This window comes from Balaenoptera borealis (assembly GCF_965194805.1).
Source record: "Balaenoptera borealis genome assembly, chromosome: 3".
NCBI lineage: Eukaryota > Metazoa > Chordata > Mammalia > Artiodactyla > Balaenopteridae > Balaenoptera > Balaenoptera borealis.
In genome coordinates, this window is record NC_138866.1 from 1,114,184 (window position 1) to 1,134,176 (window position 19,993).

At 66.4% G+C, this 19,993-nt stretch overlaps 1 protein-coding gene across 3 annotated transcripts in view; it reads right to left on the bottom strand.

The window, feature by feature from the left end:
• Positions 1–17,330, bottom strand: part of KIF26A (kinesin family member 26A) — a 41,651-nt gene extending 24,321 nt beyond the window's left edge. The window contains exons 1-3 of one of the 3 annotated variants that reach the window (XM_082387593.1): positions 17,168–17,330; positions 14,366–14,611; positions 2,420–2,854 (exon numbers count right to left, since the gene is read on the bottom strand). In XM_082387593.1, the coding sequence (XP_082243719.1) occupies positions 2,420–2,854; positions 14,366–14,611; positions 17,168–17,305 (819 nt within the window). In that variant the 5' untranslated portion in view covers positions 17,306–17,330. Of the gene's footprint in view, positions 1–2,419; positions 2,855–14,365; positions 14,612–14,752; positions 14,803–14,961; positions 15,122–17,167 lie in introns of those variants that run through there. The other 2 variants (XM_082387594.1, XM_082387595.1) reach the window with 2 other exon arrangements.
• Positions 17,331–19,993: the final 2,663 nt, after the last annotated feature.

Consider the following 19,993-nt stretch of genomic DNA (forward strand, 5'->3'; position numbering starts at 1 on the left):
TCCAGAAGTATTTAATTCTAGAGCCTAACATGCAGTATTTTAACATTCCAGGGCCACCTCTAATGATCAATGCCCCGGTTCAGGGGAAATCACCTCATCTGAGTCCAAAGGTTCTATTTATGGGTCTAATAATCTCTCTATTGATCGCCAGGACTGTTGTCTAATTATAAATCCACTCCCACCCACCCTGAATGCAATCAATGCACACATAAAACCAACAAGGAGCCTTAAATGCTCACGTTTTATGGTGTGCAGGCCGCCGGCGGGGCCGCCCAGCAAGAGGCCAGTGACCCCACCAAAGCGCAGGGAGGCTGCACCAAGGCACTGTGCCATCCCGCCCTCTCCCACCTCCGCTCACCCCACTCCTCCACCTCCTGGAGCCCTCAGAGCCGCGGCCAACCCCTCTCTCCACCTGCAAGACTGCGCTCAGCTCCCTCCCAGGTAAGGAGCCCCCTGGCTATTCCCATCAGCCTCCTCTGCCCCCATACACTTCTCGCTGGGCCCACTATCTCTGACACTTCCCTCCAGGCCCAGCTCAATGCCACCTCCTCCAGGAAGCCGCCCAGCTCTCTCGAGCCCCTCGGCACATTCCTCCCGGGCAGCTCAGCTCTCGGGCCAGGAGGCACCCTGGGACTGGCACGGCAGAGGCTGGCCTCCTACTTCTTGGCCTCACTCAGGACTTAACAAATGCAGGAGTCGGAAGCAGTGAGGCCACACCCAGGGTGCGTTGTCACACCAACTGGAGGCTAGTTCAGACCCAGAAGTTCTTCCCAGGAGCCCCCTGTGCACCCCAGGCTACTGAGGGCCAGGGAGGCCCCAAGGACAGGGCAGCCTCAGGCGGACCAGCTCCAGCAGCGAGTCACAGGGGGCCAGCTCCCAGCAAGGGCAGGGTCTCGCCAAGGGCCACCCTGGAGGCGGCAACGTCCAGCCAGCACATCTCAGTGCCTTCAGAGGGGACAGCAAGCCCAGAGGCGGGGGCAGGGCGGGGGTCAGTCCCGCCCGGGGGCTGTACGGACTTTGCCCCAAGAGCTGGGGGCCCTCCTCGTGCCTCCCTGTCCCACAGCCCCACGGGGCACGGAGACCCCAGGAGACGTCTGCCTCGTGCTCTGTTTCAGAGACACTTGCTGGGCGAGTTGGTGCGGCTGGCGCTGTGGCGACTGGAAAGGCTTTCACAGCCACCTACCCGTCTCCCTGCCCCTGGGGCTCCACGGGGGGGCAGACGATACAGCCACAAACGCTTGTGCCACACCGCCACCTGCTCGCCGCCGGCCGTGACCCCACCCCCAGCTCTGTCTCCCAGTAAGGCCTCCCCACCTCCATGCCCACAGACCAGTCCCTCTGCTTACAGGGTCCCTTCTACTTTGTCACCTGGTGAGCCCCTATTCTGGGCACGGCTGGGCCCCCAGGAGAAGGCACCCCACCCCCCCAGGTCGTGCAGGGCTTGGGCCTCCTGGGGAAAGGCCCTCCCGGCGCCCAGAACACCTAGTCCCACGTACCACCAAACCCAAACCAACTCCCTCCAGCGTCCCAGGAAACCCCCGATCCGATAACCCACCCTCTCCCGACCCCCTACCCTGGTACGCCTTCTCTTAGAAGGAAGACTGGGGGGGCACAGAGGACACTTGGGAGAAACTCCCACCAGCGAAGCCCTGTGACCAAGGCGGGGCCGGGCCCCCAGCTCCGCCCTCCGGAGCTGGGGTCATCTCAGGCCGCGGGGCCCTCCCTGAGCACACCCAGCCCAGGTCCGTGGCACCCCCGGCACCCCTGGTGCCCAGAGCTGGTTCCACAGAAGCCATGCCACTGCTGTGGGTGACAATCTGGTGGGCCTGAGGAGGGGAGCCCTGGAGCGGGGAGGGGTGTATCCTGCAGTCACCCAAAAAGAGGCGGCTCCTGAGAGGCCAGGCCCCGTGTAAGCGGGAACGGGGTCCCCGCCACCTGCAGGCCTCCCGCTACCCTCCGGGCTCTGTCACCTGTCCACGGGGCAGGGCTGTGTCGCCCAGGGCTGCTGCACTCCAGGCAGGAGAGCCTGGACGGGGAGTCACCAGGGGGAGACGTTGGATGACGGTCTGATCTTGTCCCAGCAGCCCACAGGGCCCTTCCGTCAGCCCACGGCGCCACGCGTGCTCTCAGAGTGGCCAAACCTTCCCCAACCACATGCCTGTGCCAGGTGGAAGCGAAGCTCCAGGGGACACAAGAGGACCCTGCCCCCCAGGGACCTTGTAGCCTGACTTGACGAGGGTCTTGGGAATGTCTGGGGCCTCCTACAAAAGGCGCAGCCCCCCTGCTCTAGGGGGAGCCCTGCTGCAGGGCACCCACTGAGCTGGGCACTCAGTCCCGGAGAGCGCCCAGCCCTGACCGGCTGTAAGCGTCCTGCCTGGTGTCCCGGGGGCCCACAGCCCACTGCGCCCCAGGCACTCACCAGGCACGTCGGTGGCAGGAAGCTGTTGACCCTCGAGACGCTCCACATGCCCTCTAGGCACTGCTGGGCCTGGATGGTGACCGTGCTCAGTGCCCCGCCCAGGCCAGCGGGTGCCACCGACACCTGGACGCTGGGCCCGGACGGCCAGCCCAGCCCCTTCCTCCTGTCTGGCCCCGCTCGGCCCAGCTGCCGCCCCACCGGGCCCACCGGCGCCGGTCCATCCCTCGGGCTGGTGGCGGCGCCGGGGCTGGGGGGCATGAGTCCAGGGCCTCCATGGGGGGCGTCAGGGTCCTCGCGGCTGGCGGGCGCCTGCAGCAGCCGCAGGGCCTCCCGTGTGAGCTGGGTCAGATGCGTGGTACAGACGTCACAGCGGCGCTCAGCCTCCGGGCGACACGCAGGCAGCTCGTCAAGAAGCAGAGCGGAGAGGCACGGGTCCTGGGGGAACAGGGGACAAAGGGACAAAGGGATGAGTGCCTGGGTGCCAGGACTCACCGCCTGGTCCTCACGTCCACGGCGCCAGGCCAGCGTGCGTGGCGGCCGCTGCACCGTCCATAGCTGCTAATAAGCCCCGAACGGTGTCGTCGGTACACACCCAGCAGGAAATAATCATCGGGGCTCGAGAGTGAGGCTCGCGGTGCCCTTGACAACTGCCCAGCTCCTCCTGCCGTCATCACCACGCTCGCTCACGGCTAACGAGGCATTCGCACGCTCCCCGACGTGCAGCCAAGGCCAAGGCCAAGGCCGCCCGGCCGAGGAGCAGCCAGGGGGCTGGCAGAACAAGGCATCCACGGCAGGCTGGGGGCAGCCAGCACCAGGGCCCCGGCTGGAAGCAACGTCTATTCCAGAGCCAGTGGAGGTGGGGCTGGGGGGCTGGAGACCCTCTCCCTGCCTTTGCGGCATCTCCGGCCCTGCTCCACAGGGCCGAGCTGGCGATTCCAGGTCCACGGGAAGACAGAGGCCGAGCGCGGCCAGCAGAGACAGGAGGCAAGGCTCGATGGCCTCCACGCTCCATCCCGGGTGTGGACCTGGTCCCTGCAGCCCACCCCCTGCCTTGCACTGAGGGGGACACACGGGTCTAACTGCGAGCCTGGTAACCAGAGACGGCTAAGAAGAGGAGCTAGGGGAGCCCAGAGGAGGCCCTCGCCTAGCCTGGAGGTCAGGGAGGGCTTCCTGGAGGAGCTGACATCTCTGGAAGAAAGAAGAGGAGGAGAGAGCCAATCCTCAGAAGGAAACTCACTGGCGGGAAGCTATCAAGAGTCCCATTCCCAGGGCCCAGCCCCTGCACCTCGACCACCCACCAGGCTCTGCCTCAGCCCCTCCCCGGGGCAGCCCCGCAGGGCTCCGGATCTGTGCTGGGACCAGCCCCTCAGCATCTTTGCCCCTTCCCCGAGGGGCAAGCCCCAACCACAGGTGCCTGGCTGGGACATCCCCTCAGCAGAGCATGAGCCCAGCCCGGCTGTGGCTGTGACCACCCAGGACTTTACCAGTGCCACCTGACAGAGCAAACCCCAAATGTGGGCCTGGGTCTCCAATTCGGCCAGCTGGTAGACTCGGCCGGCCCCATCCCTTCCCATCACCACAGCCTGGACCCGCTGCAAATCTGCAGAGCCAGGGCCTGCCCCCCTCCCGGGCCACACTTCTCCCAAAAGGTTCTAGGCAAGGCCCGGCTCCAGTCCAGCGGCCCTCTTGGCCAAAAAAGGCCTACGACCTCTCCAAACCCTCAGATGCAGAAGCCGTAAGCACCGTGCAGAGGGGGTGCCTCAATCATCCCAGCAGGGTTCCCCGAGCCTGACCTGTGGCCGGCCTGACCAGTGTCCACAGACGCCGGGGAGGGCTCCAGGGGGTGACAGCTGAGACAGAGTGGCCTTGCCATGGAAGTACACTCTGCTGGTCCAGCATCAGCAGGCCATCGCTCTGCGTCTGTGTCCCCAGGACAGGCAGACCTCGGAGGTATTTCAGTTTCGGTCCACATCACCGCAATAAAAGGAGTATTGAAATAAAGCGAGTCACATGAGTTTTTTGGTTTCCCAATTATAAGAGCTATGTTTACGCTACACTGTAATCTGTTCAGCGTGCAATAGCATCGTGTCTAAAAAAAAACAATTTAACATTAAAAAACAGCACGGATTGAAAAATGACGCTGTCAGAAAAACAGCGCTGACAGACTCGCTGGACACAGGCTTGCCACAAGCCCTCGGCTCGCAGAACACACCGCACCTGTGAAGCGCAGTAAAGCAAAGCACGTCCAGCCGGGTGTGCCTGTGCCGCCCCACGCTCCCGGCAGGCTCGGCCATAGAGCTGCCCCCTCACGCGCCGCCCGGGCAGGCCTGGTCGAATGACAGCGCGACCCCAGCCAGGCCAGGCCTTGCCAGCTACCTGATTTACGGGCCACTCCGGAAGGTCTGGCTTTTCTCCGGCTGGGGCTGGAGGGCCCCAGAGCCTCGGAAGCGCCCGGGATGTCTGGTCCCCATCAGCGACACCACCCCCGCCTGCTACTCCCCCGTGGGGCCCCGGGGAGGCCCGGAAACGCCGCGGGGACCCCACTCGTGTCGCCCGTGGGCCACAGATGGAATCCAGACGGCGGCCCAGCCACGCCTGGCTCACACGGCCCGGCTGTCACTCCATCCCCCACCCCCAACCCTGCCAGTTTTCCAGGCCCGGCCCTGATGACTCTGGTTTTTCCACTCAGCGGGAGACAGCTAATGGTGGGCTGGTGAGAGGGCAAGGGAGGGCCGCCCGCTAGAGCCATTAACCCGACTTGAAAGGCGGCCCAGGCCCCGCCCGCCCCAGGCCCAGCCGCCCATTGTTCTAGGGCCTCTGCTTCCGGGGAGCAAACCTGACATCCCCTCCACGGCCTGCACGGGAGGCGGCGGAAGGAAAGTGGGAAGCGCAGGGCGTGGGGGGCTGCTGATGGCCCTGGGCCCGCACCAGACCCCCACCACACAGCCACGGCAGCCCCCCGCCCGAGCGCCGCCCCCAGCCGGTCCCAAGGAATTCAGGTGGGGCGCCAGGGAGGCCCCAGCGGCCCCAGGCCTCAGGCCCTGAGCATCAAAGCCCCACGTGGGAACCACAGGGGTCTGCTCTGGGGGGAGAGAGCCCCCCGAGCTCAAGCACCCCCCGCACAGGGAGACAAGCCCAGGGCTGCCCGGTCACCTGCTCGGTGAGCCAACTGCAGGGGTTTCCGCGCTCGTGGCCCCCCCAGGCCACAGTCTCCTGAGTCCTGCTTCACAAGTTCCCAGGAGGGCCAGGCCCAACACACCCGGGCCCACCCCATGGCCAAAGCCCCCTTGAGGGGCCAAGTACCCCCTTGCAGCGCTGGCAGCCGAGCCCACTCCTTGGGGGACCCTCACATCATCACTGCCGAAGGCCTGGCTGATCCCCCGGGCCTCGAGGGGCTCCCGGCATGGGGCAAGCCCGTCTCTCCAACCTCTGTCTCCTGTCACACACGTGAGATGGCAAAGGCCAACAAGGAGGAGGGACGCACCTGGGGTGACCACACGGAGAGCCCAGTGGACCCTGAGCCCCTCAGACAGGCCAGGCAGCACCGGCTGGGCCAGCTCAGGGGCCAAAGCGGCTGCTCGGGTGGCAGTGGGCCACTGAGCAGCCTGGGACAGTCACTGCACGCTGGTCACTCAGAACCACAGCCCACACTGGAGGGACCAGCCTGGGGACCGCAAGCTTTGGGCAGGACAGGCCTTCTCCAATTCAGAAAAGCCCCCAGGCCGCAGGGCTATGAGATGACCCTCTCTGAGCCCCCATCACCCCGTCTTTTAAAAGGGCGCCCTGGCACCCACTGGCAGGGCGGCTAGGAGAGCACACGGGCCCAGAGGCCAGCCACACGGTCAGGCTCGACAAGCAGGCGCTGAGCAAGGTCCCACCAGCCCCAGCTCCCTCCGCCCCATCCTCCCTTCTCTCCACAAACAAAGCAGCTGGGCCGTGACCCCGCGTGGCCCCCTTTTCCGGAGTTGACAACAGGTCCAGGAAGGGACCCCTGGCTGCCGGGCCGGGCGCTGCCCTCCCAGGCTCTGCTGTCGAGGACATTCCCAGGTCGTGTGCAGCGGGCTCGGTTTCCAGCCACACCGCAGCCATCCCAGGCCCTCCCTCCCTCCCTCCCACCCAGCCAGAGCCTCACCAGGGGCCCGGCCCCCAGCCCCAGGCCCCACCACCTGCTGGGTCCAGTGGGATGCCTGGAGACCCAAACCCGACCCTCCCTCTGCCAGCCAGGCCGCCAGAGACCACCCCGGCCTGCAGGCCTGCAGCTCTGAGGCCCCAAGCTGACACGGGGGGAGGGGCAGGGGGGCCACAGTCTGGCCCACCCAGCGCTGCCCAGCACCCATCCCCAAGGCCCTGTGCCAGGCACCGGCCAGCTGGGCAGCTCGGGGCACACACTAGCTCATTGAGACCTCCTCCCCTCAATGGCCCCCCTATCCTCCACACAAGGCCACACAAGGGTGGCGGGGGCCCGGGGGGCTAAAGGCCAGACAGGCAGGACGGCCTCAGCGGGTGAGGGTGGTGGAGAAGCAGCCGCGGGGTGGGAGGGGGTGCCTGGAGCCCAGCCAGACACGACCTTCAGTCCGACTGTCCACCTCCGGACGCGAGCACAGCCTGTGGACCTCAGTTTCCTCATCTGGACAACGGGCCGTGGCAGATCGCACCCCGCAAGCCCAGCCACGGCCAGGGCCCCCAATGCCACTTGGGGGGCTCTGAGCCCCGGCAAAAGGGGCAGGTGCAGAAGCCGAATGGGGCCCCTGCCCCCAGGTGGCCCCAGGTACCGTGTTCTCCTGCACACAGGGCCACCCCCGCCCGCCAGCCCCTCCGACAGAAGAGCCCGGAACTACGGCTCTTTATCAGAGAGCTTCCCAGGACACCCCAGGCCCCACTTCTACTCCAGGGCTGGAGCCCAACTGCACTCCACCCCACCTCCCGACCTTCGACCTCATCCTGCTTTCCCCTCGTCACCCTACAGGGCCCCCAAGACACAGTCTCCACACGTGCTCCGGGCGTCCCCATCCTCGAGCTCTTGATGCTCCACCCCTGGAGACCCTCACCCCATCTCTGGGCCAATTCCAGCCCAGAGCAAATACCACCTCCTCCAGGAGGTCCTCCTGGGTGCCCCTTTCCAGAGCCCTCCCTCCCAGGACACTTTGGTTAAGAGCACAGACTTCGGGGGCGGGGAAGCCAGGGTGCGTGGCCTCGGGCAAGTCACTCACACCTGTGTGTCCGCTATTTCCTCCCCTGGCGCATGGGGTGGTGAAGCTAAGCACATAATTCCCAGAGGCCTGCTCACTGGTGACGGGTTTTGAACAGGCCAAGTATGTGGGGCTGACGGGGATTCCAGGAAGCAAAACTGGGCCGTGGCCTTGCACCGAGGCTGTGTGGGGGAGGATGGGGACGGGGAGCCTAGGACAGGACAGTCAGGAAGGAGCCGACCCTGCAGCCCACACCCCCGAGCAGGGCACGGGGCAGGGCCAGCGCCCGGCACGCTCCACCCGGAAACAGAGGCAGTTGCGCGGGCCAGCCATCCATCACACGGGATCAGAGGTGAACGCACACGGCGGTGTAAGGACATCCACCCGAGGCGGACACAGCAGCCTGTCGCTGGGCCGTGTAGGACCGTAAATCCGCCAGCCCCAGGCGCCCAGCTGAGCCCACCCACCCCTGCCCCAGCCCAGCGCCCACAGCCGAAGCCTGGGATGCTGCCCAGGGGGGCAGGGACCAGACCAGATGAGTCCGGGGAGCCCCCCCAGGCTGCGGGGAGCCCCGCAGTCCACGTGGGTCCCTCGGCCACAAAACGTAGCACCAGAAGCGAAAGCGCCCCTTCACCCGGAGGGGGCCAGAGTGGCTACTCAGCCCAAGGACGCTGTTCCCAGACAGGGCAGCTGAGGCCCTGCCAAGAAGCGACCACGCCACGGGAGCTGGGGCCACAGGAGCTGGGGGAGAGAGGCTTGTCCGCCACGCGTCCACCCAGCGGGAAGGGAGATCATGGGGCTCAGAGGTCAGGGCTCAGGGGTGGATGACCAGAGAGCGGCTCCCAGAGGCTCCCAGCCAGCCCAGACTGGCTGCTTCCAGAAACCTGACAGGGGACAGCCTGGCCCTGAATGCCACCCCCCACCACACGGGCTCCCTGTCCCCAGGAAGCAGACGAGTGGACGGAGGCCAGACGCACTGAGGGACACTCGATCCACTTCTATCCTGTTTATTTATTCATACCCCGCACCTTCTTGCACAAAAACTGCGGTGGCTTCCAGGAACTACTCGGCATAAATTGGAAGCAAAACCACGTGGCTAGAGACAGTCATGTTAGAGCAGCCAGGAACGATCAGTTCCCACAGACGTGTGAGAAAGGGCCCATGCGGTTGGCGGAAGCTGAAGACTGCGTTTGCTGTGAGCTTCCTGGCAGGCAAAGGAAAAAGGAAAACAGACTTTCCTTGCCATTCAAGACAACCAGCTCTTCCAACTCCCAAGTAAAAGATCCCTTCAGGACACTCGAGAGAGCCTTGAGAAGGCCCCAGACCCCCTCCTTTAAGCCATGCCAGACCAAGACAAGCCCCCAGCAAGGCACTGAGCAGCCCGAGGTACAGGGGTGACACCCTGACCCTCCCCTTTTCAGCAGAGAGGCAGTGAGGAAAGTCACCACAACTCACTCCCCTGCTCAGCCCCAGTGCTGACTGCAACTGAACTCCCCTCAAGAAGCTCCCTCCTGCAAGACACAGAGCTCCCTACCCCAGACCCCGGCCGGCCCCCAAAGCCCCATCTCCGCTCTGGCTGACGTTCAGAGGGCAGGTGTTCAGGACCCGAAGCTCAGTCCCGCCTCCCACTGCCCACCCTCACTCCCCGAAACCCCAGACCAGCAAGGACCCAAGACGGGCACACGGATGGGACCAAAGGAGGTTCTCAGGGACAGCAGGGGACACCAGCTAGACCACCGCCCACCTAGGGAGGAGGGGGCCAGGGCAGGGTGTGGAGGGGCCGGCCGAGGTCTCGCAGAGGCCAGGCGGCAAGGCCAGGCCTGACCGGCCTCCTCCCTCCCCCGGCCCAGGCTTGGTCCCCGCGGCCTGATCCCTCCCCCGCTGAGTCATCAGTCCCCTACCAGCTGGGAGAGCGCCCAGCAGCCAGCCCCAGGGAGCACCCGCCCCTCTCACACCTCCCGGCTGCCTCTGGAGCCTGCCAACACCTGGCTCAGCTGGAGAACGCCGCTGACACCAGGGGCCCCGCCCCGGGGAGCACCCCCCAGAAGCCGGTGGAGCTCAGGCCAGGCCCCAAACAGCATGGGGGACAGGGGCCCAGGGACTGTGACCCCAGTGGGCGAATGTCCAGCACCAGCCGGGCTAAGCCCCTGCCCCCCCGGGACCCCACCACGGCACACCAGTGCGGTCAGAGCTGGGGGCGGTGGGGACAGACCACGCAGGCTTCCTGGGGGTGGTGACAGAGGCCCACCACCCCCGAGCCAGGCCCCAGAGAGAGATGGAAGGGTCTCCAGGCCTCTAGCCTTAGGAGCCTGGTCACATCACCCCGAGCTGTGCCCGGGGGAGCCCACGGCCTCCCGGCAGCCTTCAGACTCGCTGTCCAGCTTGGTGAAAAACACGAACCGGTGCTGGGGCTGCAAGGGTGGGCAGTGGTCCTGGAATTCGCAGGGCCGGGGAGGACGAGACCCCCCTGCCCGGGTGAGCGAGAGATTCGCAAGGTCGAAAGGAGAACTGATCACTTTCCCCATCCGAGCACTAATCAATTCAGTGCCGTATTGACACGTGGAAGTCACGGGTTCCAGAAGAGTCACCACCTCCACGCGATGCATCTGGGCGGCAGCTGGAGCAGATCCCCAAGCAGGATCCCTGCCCCCCACGGCTGCAAGGGGCTGGGGACCGCCATCCTCCACAAGGGCCTCATATGGGGCGGTGGGGAGAGCCGAGATCCAGTCCAGCAGCCCTCGGGGTGAACACAGCAGGGTGTGGGAGGCAAGGTCTGGTCACTCAGTCGTTCAACAAACGTTTCTGGGTGACCCAGACTCCATGCCTGCCTTGACAGAGCTCCTGGCCTGGGGGTAGCACACTGGCCACAGAGACCACACAGTGGCCGTGCAGTGTGGGAAGGGCTGAGAAAAGGCGGGGCCAGGTGGCAGCAGGGGTGGCCTCGGGGAGGACGGTGGAGATGTGGGGGAGGGAAAGCTCGGGGGAGGGGAGGAGAGGTTCACTGCACACGGAGGGCCGCCAGGCTCTGTGCCAGGAGCTCAAAGTGAGGCCACTCTGTGCGGTCTGAGTCCCCCACCACCGTCAGCTGCCCAGGCGGGGCTCAGGGCAACTCAGGCTGTACGGTTCCACCTAATGAGCACGGGAGGAGGGGGGGAGTCTGCCAAAGGGGCACGGGGTGGGGGGAGGTCTGCCAAAGGGGCGCTGTGGCAGACCACCATGCAATGAAGAAGGGGCACCGTGCCCAGGGGCTGTGCCTTTCGGGGGGCCTCAGTCTGGCCTCAGTCTGGCAGGGCCCAGCTGGACAGCAGGACCCAGGACTGGCCGGGGACCCTCCTGAGGGCTCCACGGTTCAGAGAGTCCCCTCTGGCTGCCCTGAGGGTGGGCAGCTGTGGGTGGGCTGGGCCGGGGGACAATGAAAGGGGCCTGCAGGAACTTGGTGACCAGTTTGCCAGGGAAGGCTGGGGCCTCAGGTTCTGACTCGGGGGATAGAGTGGCCAGTGCTAAGCTGGAGGGCGCTCAGTCGTGGAGGAGAGGAAGGCCTGGCTTCGGTCCCTGGGTGGGGGGCTCTGGGAGCTCCCAGCAGAGGCCTCTCAGAGGCAGGGAACCGGCAGGACCACCCGGGGAGGTCGGGGCGGGGGGAGGGGGTCTGGGAGAAGCAGGGCATCTGCAGCGGGGCCCACGGGAGGAGCGGCCCATGGAGGCCACAGGACAGTCCGAAGGGCATGCTCCAGGCCACGGAGGGGTCCGAAGAGGTCACTCAGGGACAAGGCCCTGGACCCTGGTGAGGGCAGAGGTGGCTCCGTGGAGGCCCAGAGGCCCCAGCCTGACATCCCCTCCACAACCGGGCCCACCGCCCCTCTCAGTTCAGGCAGGACGGTCTCTGGGCTCCAAGCTGGGCAGGCAGAGCACGTTCCCTCCCCCACGGCCCCCAGGGACACCGGGGCTCAAAAGCAGGGGGCACAGTCCTATCTGCTCCGCATGGATGAGGTCCCTGGGCGGGAACCACGGTCATCCTCACTGCCCAGATGGGGAAGCTGAGGCAGGTGCAGGGAGAAGGGAGCAGAGACAGCAAGGGGGAGGCGGGCCCTCCACCCAGGCCGCCCGCCCACCTCCCATGGGCACCAAAGACCTGGGCACAGCATGACCCCCGAGCCCACATCCCAGCAAAAGCAGCAAGGGCTGAGGCACACGGGCCAGCCTGTGCCAGACGAGGCCCAACACGCCTGTGAAAAGGGCGCGAAGCTGGTCCCAGGTACAGAGAGGGAAACCGAGGCCACGAGCTCTCAGCAAACCTGCCCAAGGTCCCACAGCCCGGAGCTGTCAGCTGGCAGGAGGGTGGGCAAGAAGCCAGCGGGGAGTCGAGCCCCGGCAGGGATGCCTCGGGCAGAGGATGGGGTGGCCGTGAGCTGGCTAAAAGATCACGTCCCTCGACCCTTGCAAGCCTCCCTCCCACCTGAGACCAGGCAGGGACCCCCAGGGGCAAGGGCCTCTCGGCCAGGCTGGGGTCCCAGCTCCACCCTCACCCCAGGCCATGGGAGCCCAGCAAGCCACCTCCGGTCCTGGGCCTCCCCAGATGCCCCAAGCATGGGACTAAGTGAGATGACAGCCAGCAAAGTTCTCTGTAAACTGTGAAGTGCCGTTCTCACAAAGCTCATCTCACACGATGAGAAACAAAAAAGGGCCCCCTAGGGAAAATTCTAGAACACAAACTCTACATTCCAGTGCCTCGTCAGCCTCAGAGCAGAGCCCAGTGCCCCTGGACCATCGGGCCAGACTCCTGGGAGGACCCCCTGGGGCTCACCCAGAGCCGGGCACACACGGGTCCTCCCCGCTGCCCCAGCCTCCCTCCCAAACTAAAAGCAGAAGCAGCTGCACAAGCCCATCCCGGGCACCATCTCCCCAGCCTGCCCTGCAGGAAGCTCTGGGGCAGGCCGGGTGAGGCTGCAGGCTGTGCGCGAATCAGCCTGGGTCACACAGGACAGTGACGCCCGCCAAGGCCCCAACCACTTTGTCCCATGTCCCACGGCCCGGGTGGCTCAGCCCAAGGGCCTGAAGTCCCCTTGGGCCCATTCCCACCCTCTCTGGAGAAACAGTGGATGATGGGGCCCTCCCTTCCTCAGGCACAGCACCCTACAGGTTGGACAGCACCCCAGAAGGGCCCCTGGAGGCTACCCCCATCTGACAAAGGAGGAAACGCAGCGGAGGAAGAGAGGCCAAAAGAGACCAACAAGGCCAGAGACCCTGGTTTGCTGCGTGAACAGGCCACTGGGTGCCAGAGACAGCTGGGGAAGGGGGTGAGCCCTCCCCTGGCACTGAGGGGTACCCAGTGTCAAACGCCAAACTCGGGGAGGCCAGGAGAGGTGGGAGGTGAGCACTCTGGGTGGTCCAGAGCCTTCCCTGATGGGCTGTCTGCAGGAAAAGACCACTGAGACCTCCCAGATGAGGGACCCCGAATCCACTAGCGACCGGTGTGACCTGCAGCTCTCTCCACCAGGATCCCCTGCCCACCTGCGACCCACCGGCCACATGTCCAGCACCACCAGGCAAAGCCCAGCTCAGTCACTGAAGTCTCTCCTCTCTCTGGCCTCAATTTCTCCTAACGGGGTAGTAAGATGGCCCTGTGGCCCTGTCAGGCCCCCAGGAGTCTAGCCCAAAACACCCTCTCCTGGGGCCCTGAAGGTCTTCTCATGTCTTTTCAACCAGATTCAGGCCATCCGGGGCACAGAGCGTGGCAAGGGGGCACCCTGCTCAGGGCAGCAGATGCAGGAGCGTCCAGCCCCACCCCAGGACGGGCCACAGGTCCCCTCCCCTGACCGCAGAGCGAGGGTGCCCAGGACACAAACCAGACTCACATCCCCACTCCCAATTCCACGGGGAACACCGCTGGACCCGGGAGGCCAGGGTCTCGCCCAGACCGCAGGACCTCCTCAAAGAACTATATTTAGATTCAATGGGGATTATGCAGCCTTACTTCCCAGGACAGCTTTCAGAAAGGCTGCAGGTCAGGCGGGAAGGGCTTCCTCTGGAGACCACCCCCCCCCCAGCCCCCAGCTTCCCAGGCTGTGCAAACTTCCAGAGCGCATTGTTCCTGGAACAATGGTCTCCGCTCCTTCCAAGACCAGGGCAAGCCCATTGGCTGCAGAATTCGGCAGAGCCCCCTCCCCTGGCCAACACCTTGGCAGCTGGGGCTGGAGCCTGGGGAACCAGATGGGTGGCCACTGCCTAAAGTGGCAGAGCTCCAGGCTGTGGGCCATACGCAACTCTTATCCATGGCCCTGGGAGGGGCCAGGGAGGGGGCCCCCCCTCACAGCAGCTGGCCCACCCTCTGGTCCTCCAAGCCCTCCTGCCCCAGGTGTGCAGTTTCCAGACACTTGGCTGAGGGCCCAGGTGCCCCAAGGGCGACAACGCACCAAATAACCTCTTGCTGCTGGCAAGGCAGGAGCTGTCCCGCCCAGGGTGGAGGGCCTGCCATCTCCCCCTCTCCTCCCCCTCCCAAACACACACTAGGCTTCCAGCTGTGGGACATCTGCAGCAGAAACGCTTGCCCAACCCCCTCCGATCAGACAGTGGGACCCTCTTAGGATGAAATGCTCCAACTCACACACAAGGTGTTACAGACGGAAAACCCGAGGCCCAGAGAAGGGAAGGGATTGGCCAAAAATCCACGGTGGAACCTCGCCTCCCTCCGGGCCCCAAAGACTCCCAAGTTCCAGCATGGGCCCCGTCCCAGGGGCCGGCCTGAGGAAGGGTCACTTACCCGGAGGGGTGTCCCGGGCCCGCCGACCAGCTTCCACGCCTGTCTCTTGAGCTCGGCGAGCTTCGTGTGGCAGTGGCGGCACCAGCCGCCTCCACCGGCGGAGTGGCCCTGCTCCGCGCCCGCCCCGGCGCCCTCGGGCGCAGGGCGGCTGCCGCATGGGTCCTGCTCGGGCCCGGCTGTCAGCCTCTTGCGGGGGGGCACCTCCAGCAGCTGCAGCGGCTCGCGGGCCGGGCCGCCCTCTGCCACCTGGTGGGGGAGGCAGAAGGGGACAGTGAGCTTGGGCCGCTGGGCGGCGCCACCCCGGTACCCAGCACCGGAGACTCCAGACCCCAGAGCGACCCAGACCGAGTGACGCACTCGACAAAGTTACGAGCGCTGGGCGCGAACCTGCAGCGCACCGTGTTCTTTCATCCCGGGAGGTCTTCATTGCCCGCCCCCCCCCAGCAGGAGGCCCGTCGCCACCCGCGCTCCGCTCCAGGCCCGGCCCCCAGGGGGCGCCGCGCACTCTGCCAGTGTCCTCTGCGTCCCGGGCTCGGTCCCGGGCCGTCCGCCGGCCCCCAGTCGCCCGCCTCCCTCTCGTGCCCCGCTGCGCGTACCGCGGGTTGCGCCGCACACAGGGGGGCGCCGCGGCTGCCCATGGCCGGGACGCAGGAAGGGCTGGGCCGTCGCTTCGGGGCCACGAGGGCTCTCCGGGGGCGCCGCGGCTACGTGATCCGGCCTGGGGACGCCCCCATGGCCCGGCCGGCCGCTCCGAAGTTCGCGGCGCAGGCAAGTGGCTGAGAGCGCGCGGTGGCTGCGGCGGCGAGCGCGCTCGGAAACGGGGGCGGGGCCGGGGACTCCAGGGGCGGGGAGGGGCGGGGCTCCGGGAGAGCTGTCCCGCCCCGCCCAAGCCCTCGCTCTGCAGTGTGTGGGGGAGGGGGTCCCGCAGCGCCGCGCGGCCGCACCCACTTCGAGGCCCCCAACCTGTTAGGCGAGTCCCAGCCCGAGGGAGGGGCGCTGGGGGCCGCGGTGAGATACCCCGTACACGCGCGCGTATGCGCCTTCCTGCTCCTCTCCTGGGACACTGGGGTCTCCTGAGAGGCCCCAACCCACTCGTCACTTTACAGGCGAGAAAACTGAGGCCGCGGAGGGGAAGGTCTTGCCCAAGGTCACACAACGAAGTGGCAGCGAACCCCGGCCCCCAGGCTCCCGATCGCTTTTTCCTGAAAATCCAGCGCACTCCGCGTGTCGGTGGCCACACTTTGGGTCTGTCACGCGTGGGTGAGTATCGCCGGGCTCTGCGTCTCGGAACGTGCAGCGCCCATGCCAGTGTATCTGTGCCTAGGCGTGTCTGCAAACGGCACGCGAGTTTTTGCAGCCGCGCGTGTGCAAGAAGGCCGGTGTGCGTGCCGTGCGCCCGGGAAGAGGGAGGAGGTGGCCCTGGGGGTGTGCGCGGGACCTGTTGTCAGCCGGCCTGGCAGATGGGAACTTAGCTCCGGAATTAATTGCCTGTTAGTCTCCGGCTGGGAGGTCGCCCCCCTTCTCCGGCGACCAGTTGCTCCCGCTCCAGCTCAGCCCTAAGTGTCGCCACTATCCGAGGCGGCAGGCGGCTCCGGGTCCGGCTCTGGGTCAGCCAGAAATCCAGGGTCGGGCTCCGCGGGCGCGGCCACCCGGTTTCTCGCGACGCGAGCGCCCCCTGCTGGCCGCCGCGCACCCGCCGCCGCGAGGCTCGGAAGAGGCCCCGCGCCACACGTCCGGGGTGAAGAGGCGCGCCGGGGGGGGGCGGCTAGAAGGAGCGGAGCCAGAGCAGAGGGCGGCTGGAAAACCGCGGCCCGGGCGGAGACCCCAACCGCAGCTCCCCGGCACGCAGTGAGACCCTCACAGATTCGAGCCGCTCCCCGCCTCTCCTGAGCCCCTCAAAGCGACTCCTTCTTTATGTTTTGCCCACCCTCCCTTTCACTTGAAAGGTCCTCTCCACGTACGCACTCACTCCCCAGAAAAGAGTGGAGCGGGGTGATCTGCCCCTCCTGGCTCTCCCAGTCGTTCCTGGCCTGCAAAGCGGCGAGGGGAGCATAAAGTGGGCAGAGGGTCCCCACTCTCACTCCACGGTCCCACGTCGTCCAGCCCCTTTCCACTCGGCCTGGAGGCCGAAGCTCTTCCCCTTTCCTAGCTCCTCGAAGCCTCCTGAAGGAAAGGGGCGTCACCCCCGTCCGGATCTGGGTACCGCGGGACATCGCAGCCCCCGCCCCTCAACTGCCCTGGGACACAGACACACGCATACGCAGGCCCGGGAAGCGCGACTCTATAGCACGCTGACGCTCACATTCCTCACCTGCACCTCCAGAAACACATCGGCCCCAGGAGCCCTTGTCCTATGCCCGGGGCCGGCCACACCCGCAACTTCGTTTGTCCGCACGGCTGCGGCGCTTCCAGAAGCACACGCTCACACCCTACACCCGGGTTCCCGGGGACGGCCAGACACAGCCCCGCGGAACCTGGACCACCTCGGGACTCCGGATCAGCCGCGAGACCCCCGGCCCCCTGCCTCGCCCTCCCCAGCAAGGCGCGCGGTGGGACTCGGAGTCCCTGCGCTGCGCTCTCCTCCCTCGCCGACAGTCCCCCGCTCAGGACGCCGCGCTGAGGGGAGGGAGAGAGAGAGAGATGGGGCAGCACTAAGGCGGAAAAGTGCGGCCCGGCCTGCGCGACGCTGCTCGGGACCTGCCGCCTCTTTCCCGGCGCCGCACCCCGAGCCGCGGGAGCCGCGCCGCAAAGTCGCGGAACGGCGCCTCTGCCGCCAGCCGGGTCCCGCCGCCCGGCCCTCACCTTGGCTCGGCGCCGCAGGAGGTGGCTGGTGAACCCCAGGATGATCTCCGAGTCCAGGCAGAGCGCCCCCATCTCCAGCAGGCTGGGCGCCTTGCGGGGCGCGCCGCGGGGCGGCTCGGGCGGCCCCGGCAGCGCCATGGAAGAGCGGAGCGCGGGGAGCGCAGCGCGGGGAGCGGCCCCGAGCTCCTCCCGCCGCCGCCGCCGCCGCCTCCCCGCCCGCGCGCTCACTGGCCGCGCGCCCGCCTCCGCCGCGCCCCGCACCGCGCAGGGCAGCCCGCCAGGTCCCCAGTCCTCCGCGGCCCGCGCCGGCGGCCCCGGCGCTAGCTCCGCGCCGCGCGCCCCCGCGCTCCGGCCCCGCCCGCCCGCGCCGACAGCGCCCCCTCCGCCGGAGCGGCGAGCCAGACTCCCGGACACGCACACCCGAGGAGGAGGGGCGGGGGGCGAGTACTCTGCTGGCCCTGGGGCGGAGGATGGGGGCCAGGACCCGGCCTGGGTCCGCACCCCCTTGCTTCGCGCGCCTCCTACCGGGTGCTCTGGCCGGGAAGCACAGGGTCCGGGCGGCAGCGCCTAGCGGGATTCCGCGAAACCTCGGCGGACAGGGGGCGTGTCGCGGCCCCTCCCACTCCAATCCGCCCTGGGGACTGCGCGCCTTGGGGGTCCCAGTCCCTAGACATGTGTAGGCAGCCCAGTGACCTTGCGCTCCCCCCTCTGCCCATGCTCCACAGCGCTCCTGTCTGGGGCCCCTCCTCGGAAGCCCCCCATCCCACACCCCAGCCTCGGTCAATGGACTCCTACGGCCCGGCCCGCCAGGACCCCAGAGCGCCTCCACTCCAGGACCCCGATTCCGCAGCCACCTGCAGCCTTCTCTGCCCTTGACCTGAACCCCTCCGGCCGTTCCTGGAACTCCCGCGGGCTGGAGGATCCCTGCTATTCGCCAGGCGCGACCAAATTTCGGAGTCCGTGGCGGGACGCTCGGGGAGCAGGGGGTGGGTTCTACCAGGATACAAACTCAGGCCCGAATTCCGCGCCCCTTCAGTGCGCAGCCCCCAGTCTCGCAAGCTGACGGGCGCCCTCTGTGGGCGCAGGCCGGGCGGCGGGACGCCTGCCTAGGGAGGGTGGAGGCCTGGGACAGGGTCTCCTAAATAACCTAGGCCCACGGGGAGGTCTTTGGGAGTTAGGGGGGTGGGTATTAGGCAACACTGCCGGGGGAGATGGACCTGAACAGGATCCGGAAGGTAAGCAGGCACAGAGAGAAGACCGGTGTCATAAACACCTTATCTGCCCGGCACAGGGCTGGCCATTACCACTGCTCTGCCCCACCCGGGCCTCGCGTCAGGAAGACACCCCAGGAGGAGCTGCCCGCCTCCCGATCCCCATGGCCACTCCTGGCCTGGGGCAGAGATCAGGGCAAGCCATAAGGAGGGCCGGAGTCCCCCACTCCCCCTCCTCAGCCCCTCCTGTCAGCCACTGGAGGCCACCCTGGGGACCTCCCACCCTCCTCCCTCCCCACCTCTCCAAGACCCTGATCCTGGGGGGCTTCCTCCAGTGGATCCCGCTCTTCTGGGAGGGGGCTGCCGCCATCTCAGTGGATTGATTAAAGCCATCGTGGGGATTTTTTTAACATTTAATTTACCAAGCACGCCGCGGCCAGTCAGAGCTGTCCCCGGGGAAATCTAGGCCAAGGGAGCAAAGGAGAAAAACCCCTGCAATTGAGTGCAGCTCTGACAGGATTAATTGCTGGACTCCGCTTCCAATCAGACCCCGCATGGCAGTGTTTCAGGAAGGCGGGAGGACACCAGGCTGCAGTGGTCAGATTCCTGCACCGGGCACGGGGAGCCTGAGCCCACCATACCACCACCTCACCACGACCTGCTGGGGACATTGGGAAGCCCCCCCAGCTCCACATGCAGCCCAAGTTCCCGTGGGTGGTCTCCAGCCCACCCCCAGCCAGCCTTTCTAAGAGGGGCCAAGCCCTTCCAGCCAGTAATTGGAGAGCCGAGCCGGCATCCTGACATGCGTCCACGTTGCACTTTGGAAGATGAGTGCCTGGCGGCAGTCTCTGTGATGGTGGGAAAGTGGACCAGTAGGGAAATGGACAGCAGATCCTAACACTCGACCCTCGCTGACAGTAGACACAGGTCAAAGACCAGGGGGTCCTGGAAAGACGCCCAGACACAGTGTGCAGCAGGGTCAGGTTTGCGTTTCTAGAGAACATTTATTCCCATAAAGGCCTGGACCTTTCCTGGGAGAGACGCAAGGGACAGGTACGAGTTGTTGCTTCTGCGGAGAGGAGAGGGTGGGCCAGGGAGAGGCTTCTCTCCACTTGCTATCCCCCCGTGTGGTTTTAACTCTTGCAGGGCTTTTAAACCATGAGTGCGGGTGTTTAATAAAGAGATCAAGAAGGGTTGCAGTGCCTAAGCTGCCAGAGATGAGATGATCTGAGGTCCTCGAACTAGGACCCCACTCAGCACGGAGCAGCCCCTCCCTCCCCTCCATGGGCAGGGTGGGGGAGGGAAAGAAACCTTCCCCCCTCATCTCAAGGGGGCCTTGGGACCCTCCCAACTTCCCCAAGTCTGGTCAGCTCGCCAGGCGCCCCCTCAGCACCCCTCCAGGAGGCTGGGGTCGCGTCTGGGGTGGGGGAGGGGTGCCTCAGGAGGGCGGCCTGTGATGACAGCCCCACCGCGTCCACAAGGGAAGCCCACCTCGGCTCAGGGCAGGGCCTCCTGGCCAGGTCACCTCCCTCCTCCTCCTCAGCTCCAGGGGGGTTGGGGGAGACAGGCTTCAGGTCAGGAGAAGATCAGCCATGTTTCCAGTTCTCCTTCAGGG